Genomic DNA, 8,250 nt, shown 5'->3' with positions numbered 1-8,250 from the left:
ACCAGAGCTCCCTGACCTCAGACACCATGTCTGATGGAGACAGACAGCAGCCATCAGGATCCTTTACAAGAGGCTGTAAGGCCAGAGCCAGTCTACCTGTGGGCCGCTCCAGTGGTCAGACCAGAGAGAAGCCGCTTGGTTGGTACACACACACACACACACACACACACACACACACACACACACACACACACACACACACACACACACACACACACACACACACACACACACTCAGGTCTGCACTGGGATATAAAAAAAACTGCCATATGAAAGGATGTTTCTCTCCTGAATATCCCTCTGTCCACCCTGACTGTACTGTTATTATCAGACTAAATCTAAAATCCTCTACATTAAATGAATCTTGTTTAATTACTTACTTATTACTTCATCTGCATAAAGTCCCTGAACATTTTCATCCCATTATGCTGCCTGCGATGTTTTGGTGACATTTAGTACAATATCGGATCAAGGTTTTTTTGCCCTGATGTTCTGTCTATCTGCTCATTCCAACTCTGTTGTAACACTTACATTTACCTTAATGTCGATTACACATCGAACACACTGAGATGAGAGCTGCAGCCCACTGAAGACTTGGAGAGCTGCTGCTGAAATCACTTTAAACACACAGTAGTCAGGTTGGATTTTGTCCTGCGCTCAAGTTACTCACTGAGTTAACATGAATAAATTGCGTCTGATTTCACCTGCTGCTGCTGGTAACAAGCTACATTCTATTTCGGTGAGCTGGTATGGAATCAAATCTCTAACAATATGATCAAACAAAACTTCGTATATATCTATGATTTTTTTTAAACCCTTTTTTAAACAGTTTTCTTAAATTTACTGAATTCAAATGTTGATTTAACTCAGGCTTACCTGAGCAACCTCCTTTAGTTGTGTCTTGAACGAGCTGTACAACAAGCAGCAGCAGATAACACATCAGTAGCAGTGTCAGGAGACGGAAATGATGCAACCACAACAGACAGAATCATGTGTGGAAACTTCAGTCCTGATTACCTTAGTTTCAGTTTAGAATATTTTATCTTCATCCACAATGACCTGCCTGAACTATAGAAAAAACACTTGTTCTCTTCTTCATCCTTTTTGGCCAACAAACTATGAAACTGTGGATTCCAGTCATCATGTTGTCAGAGTGAAGAGAGACAGTCCTCGCAGAGATTCATGGGAACACAGATATCTTATAAACAGAGAGATAAACATACGTACAACTTAATGAGGGAGCAATAACCTCATCTGTATACTCTGCAGACAACAGACAGCCTGACTGTTTGCTACAGTCAGTATAGTTACTCTAATTTAGATCTACACAAGCTAATAGCATTTCAACAGAACAACTGGTCCAGACTGTTTCTGAGTCTCTCACTGTGTAACCTGTGGTAACTTTGAAAACACCAGAAGTGTCCTTACAGTGGACGGACGTCTGAGCCCAACTCTTCTAAGCTGTCACTCAAAAATCCATTAGCCAATGAGGGCATATCTGCATATAAAAGTGCTTCCAGGTCTGTAAAATGGTTCTGATCCAGAAGTGTCTTCAGCTGCAATACCAGCGAGTGCCACTAGAGGTCGGCTCCAAAAAGCCTCCGGCTCCATAGACTCCCATTCAACTTCTCTCATCAAATCCAAAGTGAATAAAATGTGTCCATCAGTTATCTCGGTGTTGTTAGCTAAAGTCACTCCTTCTTATTAGTTTTCTGGAGGTCCATCTGAAAATAATCCCTCATTCATTAGAAAAGAAGATTCAAGAAGACCTGTTTTTGGGGGCGTGTCTGTTTGATTGACAGGCCTGTGGTGCAGTCAGGTTACAGCTATCGGTGGGCGGGACGTAGTATCGTCAGGTTTCTGATCAGATTGGTCAGATCCACCGCTGGCTCCTCCCCCAGCTCGTCCAAATATGGTCACTTCCTGCTCCAAACCGCTCCGAACTAGCAAGATGGCGCACAAATAATTTGATTCAAAGTTAAAAGTTTGGCTTTTTCTTTTTGTTTTGTTCAAGTGTTTAATTCATTTTTAAAATGTTATTTATGTTAGGTTTTTTTTCTTGATTATATGGACACAGATGTGATTCCATAGACCGGGTTCTTTGGCTTGCTGGGATACTTAATGGACCTGAGCCATCGTTGAATAAATCAGTTTCACTTGCTTCTCCTGCTATGACATGTCCAAATGTGTGCTGCCGTTACATTCACTGCCTCAGAGCTCAGCACATTAATAAGCTGTCAGATTCATCTACAAACACACTCAAAGACTCTGCAATGAGTCACATCTGTGTGAAGCTTCATGCTTTAGTTTGTAGTTGCACTGCAGAGATTCAGATTTCAGCATCTGAATATAAGAGTATCTCTGTGAGTGAAACTTTCACGTCAGATGCCGTGTGCCAGTGTTGACGTCTGTGTGCGCTGCCTCAGGTGTGCTGTACCTGCAGTATGGGGAGGACACCAAGCAGGTGAGGATTCCCACCGACATCAGCAGTCTGGACGCTCTGCGGACGTTGTTCGTCACCGCCTTCCCCCACCAGCTCACCATGAAGATGCTGCAGTCTCCCAACATGGCCGTTTACATCAAAGACACCAGCCGCAACGTCTACTATGACCTGGAGGACGTCAGGTGAGGACGGTGGACACCATGTCTGTCCCAGAAAACTATAACACAGAACAGGAAGAACCTAACATACAGTAGGCACACACATCACTAACCCTATATACGTCAGGTTATTCTGTGTTGAAGTTCATTCAGAGGCAGGTTGGTTTATTTTGTTGTTACACTTAGGAAGGTTGGAAAAGTCTAAAACTCTTGATTTTGGCCTTTTGAAAATAATTAATGATCAGTTTTAACAACTTCCCTGGATGTTTCTTACTAACTTCTTATTATTTTCTTAGTAGTTATGTATAATCTTGTCCGAGTAAAATCAAAACGTTATCCATCCTATCAGAAAACTAGTGAAAAAGTCCAGCTCTCTCCAACAGAAACTCTTCTTCCTTCTTGTGCAGCAGTCGACCTCCTCCCTCTTCTTTAAGAGACTGACACCCAGAAAATCTCATTTAAAAAAAATTAAAGCACAACAGGAACTCATCCTGTTTGGAGGCAGCCTGTCTCCTTCAATACAAAATTAAAATATTGCATCTTCAGACGCTACACTGACATTACAGAGCACTAGCTGTGGGGCTACATCAAGAATTAAAGCTTGTTACACAACTTTTATTTCTTTAAAGATAAATACCAGAGCTCCCTGAATGATGAAGCTCATCTTTCCTCAAGGAAACTTTAGTAATCTAAAGACCTTTCAGATATGATCATAGTTTGATCTTGAAACTTATGGTTCCTCACCATCCAGTCCTCATATCTGTAAAACTTCCCTCGGAACAACATTCAATATTCACTGAAGTGACCAGTTGCTATCTTCGAGTCCGATATTGAGCCCTCCTGAATACATGCATTTTTCTGACTCTGAACGTCACCTGAACCAGCGAGTCCAGTCGGTTCTGGTCCGCACATCCAGAAACTGTTCAGGTTTAAACATCAGAGGAGCACACAAACGTCATGTTTCACTCCAAATGTTTTTATCCTATCCAGCCTCTCTCTGTGTGTCTGTGTGTGTGTGTGTGTGTGTGTGTGTGTGTGTGTGTGTGTGTGTGTGTGTGGAGGTGGTGTCACTCTCTGTATCATGTTCTGTCAGTCACAGACCCCCACCCCCACCCCCACCCCAGCTGCTCATCCGCTGCCTCCACAGCCTTTAAATGTGCTGTTTGTCAGCCCGACTGCAGTGTGTGTTTGATCTATTATAATATTATAATATATATAATATTACCTCCACGTAATATTCAGATCTTTAGAGTTAAAAGCTTCTGTGACTCCACCGGCTAAACATGATGTACACTAGCAGCAGAAAATAGTTCACTGTTGTAACGTACACATTTACAACTCCATTTCCCCAAAAATTTAAATAAAAACAGAATGCAATGATTTACAAATCACATTAACAAATATTTAATTGAAAATAGACTAAAGACAACATATCACATGTTAAAATGGAGACATTTTCTTGTTTTATAAAAATATTTGCATATTTTGAATCTGATGTCAGCATCACGCCTCTATAAAGTTGTTCCAGGATGATGTTCACCACTGAGCTGCGTCAACTCTTCTTTTAACAACACTCTGGAAACATTTGGGAACTGAGGAGACCAGTTTCTGGACTTTTGAAAGTGAAATGTGGTCCTGTTATTGCCTAAGATATAATTTTAATTGCTCATCAGTCAGGGTCTCCTTTCTCATATTTTTCATTTTGATAATGTGTCAAATTTTTTTCAATTGGAAATCATGGACGCTGCATCCTCCAGGTTAAAGAGTAGAGGGACCATCCAGCTTGTTATCAGCGCTGTCTTTGTGCTCTTTGCAATAAAATATGGGTTCATGGGATTTATAAATCATTGCATTCTGTTTTTATTTACATTATACACAGTGTCCCCACTTTTTTGGAAACAGGGTTGTAATAGTGAGGTTGGAATAGTGAATCGTTGGCCTGTAAAGCACAGGACTCGAACACCACTGTCCGGGATTCACATCCTGCATCTCATCAGGGTCACACAGCAGGAATATTTATATCATTCATATTGAACAGTTCAGAAAAGATGAATAACTGCATATTGGACATCATTTGCTAAATGGCCGGTAATTAACAACATACAACTTGTGTCAAACCTAAAATTTAAGACAATAGTAAGTACAGTTTGAGATCTTTTAAAAATTGTATTTAAAGTACTTGCGGCATACACTAGATGGACCCTTTATGAAGAACATATCTGATGATAACTTAGTGATTTCAATTTACCTGAACTGAATCTAAATTTCAAATCATTTGTTGCATGTCTTTAAAACATGATTCTGCATTATGTTCCGTCCGTTTTGTCCCGTTTGTGTGACTCCACACACATTGAACTGTCACTGTTTGCATTGTGTTTGCTTGTAGAAACATCACGCCCCACTCCTGTCTGAAGGCGTATCATAAAGACCCAGCACACGTGTTCAACCGCCACGCCAGGCCCACCAGCACAGAGGGACGGGTAGGTCATCCTCACGCTTTTTATTGAAGCCTGTAGTTTTGATAGAAGATTGACTGCTTTCAACTGTGTTTCACATGACTGATGATATCTGGATGAGACTTCAAGGCATTACAATGCCTATAAAAAGTATTCACCCCCTTGGATGTTTCACCCTTTTGTTGCTTTTATACATGAAATCATGGTCAATACAATTTGGCTTTTTTGACAAGAATTTGCAAAAAAAAGCTTCTTTTATGTCAAAGTGAAAACAGATTTATACAAACAAATGTCAATTAATTAAAAATATATAGTGTAAAATAAGTGTTTGCATAAATATTCACCCCCTTTAAAGTGACTGACCTAATTCAACAGAGGTCCAGCAAGTTGATTCCAGCAGTGTCACATTAGTGAAATGGAGATCACCTGAGTGCAGTTGATTTGTGTCCAGTGATTGTAGTATAAAAACACCTGTCTGGGAGGTCCAGTCTCTGGTTCATCAGTATTCATGCTGCAACTGCAATATGAAGACAAAAGAGCACTCCAAGCAACTCAGAGAAAAGATCATTGAAAAGTATAAGTGAGGAGATGGCTACAAAAATATTTCCAACTCACTGGACATCCCAGAGAGTTAAATCCATCATTAAGAAATGGAAGGAGTATGGCTCTTGTTTAAATCTGCTTAGAGCTGCCGTCCTCACAAACTGAGTGACCGGGCGAGAAGAAGACCGGTGAGGGAGAACACCAAGACACCTACGACCACTCTGGAGGAGGTGAAAGCTTCAGTGGCTCAGATGGCACAGACTGGACATACAACAACTGTTGCCCGGGTTCTTCTCCAGTCGAAGCTGTATGGGAGATGGCAAAGAGGAAGCCACTGTTGAAAAGAGCTCATGAAATCTGGCCTGGAATTCACCCAAAGGCATGTGGGAGACTCCAAGGTCATTTGAAGACGGTTCGTTAGTCTGATGAGACAAAAATTGAGCTTTTTGTCCTTCAAACGAGACACTATGTTTGGCGAACACCAAACACTGCACATCACCACAAACACCATCTCCACCGTGAAGCATGGTGGTGGCAGCATCATGCTCTGGGGAGGCTTCTCAGCAGCAGGCCCTGGAAGGCTTGTAAAGGTAGAGGGGAACATGAATGCAGAAAAATATCCCAAATCCTGGAGGATAATCTGACTCAGTCTGCAAGAGAACTACGACTTGGGAGATTTATTTTCCAGCAAGACGACGACCCCAAACATCCAGCAAAAGATACACAGAAATGGTTCAAAGACAACGAGGTGAATGTTCTGGAGCGGCCAAGTCAAAGCCCAGATCTCAATCCAGTCGAGAATTTGTGTCCGGACTTGAAAAGAGCTGTTCACGGCCGATCCCCGAGCAACCTGACGAAGCTTCAGCTGTTCTACAAGCAAGAATCGAGGAAAATGTCAGAGTCCAGATGTGACGGCCTGATTGAGACATATCCACACAGACTCAGTGCTGTGACCGCAGCCAAAGGTGCATCTACTAAATACTGACTGAAGGGGGGGAATATTTATGCAATCATTTACTTTACCTTATATATTTTAAATTAATTAACATTATTTTGTAAAAATCAGCTTTCACTTTGATATTAGAGGGTTTTTTTGCAAATATTTGTCAAAAAAGCCAAATTATATTGACCATGATTTCATGTATGAAAGCAACAAAAGGGTGAAACATCCAAGGGGGTGAATACTTTTTATAGGCATTGTATGTCAGTTCAACCCAGTGTCAAGGTAAAGCGTGAAGGCGTGAACATTACATGTTTTCCTGTAGTGGACAAAAATGAAACCTACTGAAACATTGTCACCTCCTGGATTCAAACCTCATCGTCCCACATGGCAGTCTGCGACTAATGACACGGCTCATTCCTTCTAATACTGCCAAAACAATAACCTTTGTTCTTGGTACCAAGGCCTCTGCTGCGGGACCTTGGTCACATGATCCCGCGTCACGTGATGTTTACGTGTGTCGAAGTTTCACACTTACAAAACGTGTAACTGTCACGCCTAGACAGCCTATAACGTGGCTATCCCACGTTTTGCTATAGTGGACCGGCGTGTCTATTTCATGCTATGCTGTGATTCTGCGTTGACAATGGACTGTTGTTTGTCTTTGTCTTCATTGCTTTAGTATGGATCACTGCACGAGGTGGATCAAGCTACTTATATCAGAAAGCACTGGCTTGTACATCCCAGGTGGATGTGTTAAAAAGTAGAACAAGTATATTTGAGGTAAAAAAGTAAAGATGTCCCGCAGCCATGGGAAGAAGTAATAGATCTGAGTGAGTTGGGTGAATCATTCCAGTGTGAGGGTGCTTTAAATTAAACACTTCTTTGAAATGCAAGGCACAATAAAGGAATATGTGTCAGTGAAGAGGATGATCAAAGTCAAACTAAAGTGGCATGAATAATGCAGTGTTACACGGACCAGCAGGAGCTCAACATACAGCAGCATACGTTCCCCTGAGCGGTGACTCGGCTCAGTACGTGACCCCTGTGCAGACAGCAGGTGGCTGTCTGACTGTGTACAGGAGGAATATGAGGACGGACAGGTTCAACGGGGCCACACTCAACACGCCGGGCCCCATAAATGACGCCATCACCTCTGGGCCAATCAGCAACAAAGATGTCACCCCGTTATGACCCGTAATTACAGCACATCCCCGAGCTAATCGGTCATATTGGAGACGCTTCAGCAAAGACCCAACTTCCGAGAGCAGAGATCCTTTTGAGGTATTCTGAGTTAGAGAGTCAGTCTAACTTAAGCCCCTATCAGACTGGCTTTATGTCCCCAGTGGAGGCTCATTTAAATATTATCTGCCCTGGTCAGTCATCTGCTCCAGAGAGATGATGGAAGTCAGTTTTTAGGCCCTGCTCAGCAATAGTTGCAGCAGAAATTAGATTTTACAGTCCAGAGCCACGTTCTTGTATTTTGTCGAACTATTCAGCTCATGTGGAGATGGAGGAAGATTAAATTGTTGCGGGTGAATCTGCTTTAAACTGCGTGTCTGCCTCTCGTGTCCTGCGTCTGTTTGGGGCATTGGTTGTTCACATCCTTCTCAGAAATTAATGCAACGAATATGCAAGATGCTATAAACACATGACCTGCAGGGGCAGTATGCAGGCGTGACAGGGTCAAGGACCCGAAAAACGAAATGG

The 8,250-nt window shown here is 42.1% G+C and overlaps 1 protein-coding gene across 1 annotated transcript in view; it reads left to right on the top strand.

Annotated features, from left to right (window-relative positions):
* LOC138195822 (sickle tail protein homolog) overlaps nucleotides 1-7,734 on the top strand; it is a 35,812-nt gene extending 28,078 nt beyond the window's left edge. Inside the window, exons 3-6 of the mRNA XM_069145506.1 lie at nucleotides 1-138; nucleotides 2,427-2,625; nucleotides 4,988-5,081; nucleotides 7,594-7,734. The exon at nucleotides 1-138 is cut by the window's left edge and continues 61 nt beyond it. Coding sequence (XP_069001607.1) covers nucleotides 1-138; nucleotides 2,427-2,625; nucleotides 4,988-5,081; nucleotides 7,594-7,734 — 572 coding nt within the window. The remainder of the gene's footprint in view (nucleotides 139-2,426; nucleotides 2,626-4,987; nucleotides 5,082-7,593) is intronic.
* The last annotated feature ends 516 nt before the right edge of the window (nucleotides 7,735-8,250 follow it).

The sequence above is a fragment of the Embiotoca jacksoni genome, unplaced genomic scaffold, assembly GCF_022577435.1.
Source record: "Embiotoca jacksoni isolate LCO1_2020_lvr unplaced genomic scaffold, fEmbJac1.0.p SCAF_127, whole genome shotgun sequence".
NCBI lineage: Eukaryota > Metazoa > Chordata > Actinopteri > Embiotocidae > Embiotoca > Embiotoca jacksoni.
This window is presented reverse-complemented; position numbering and strand designations above follow the sequence as displayed.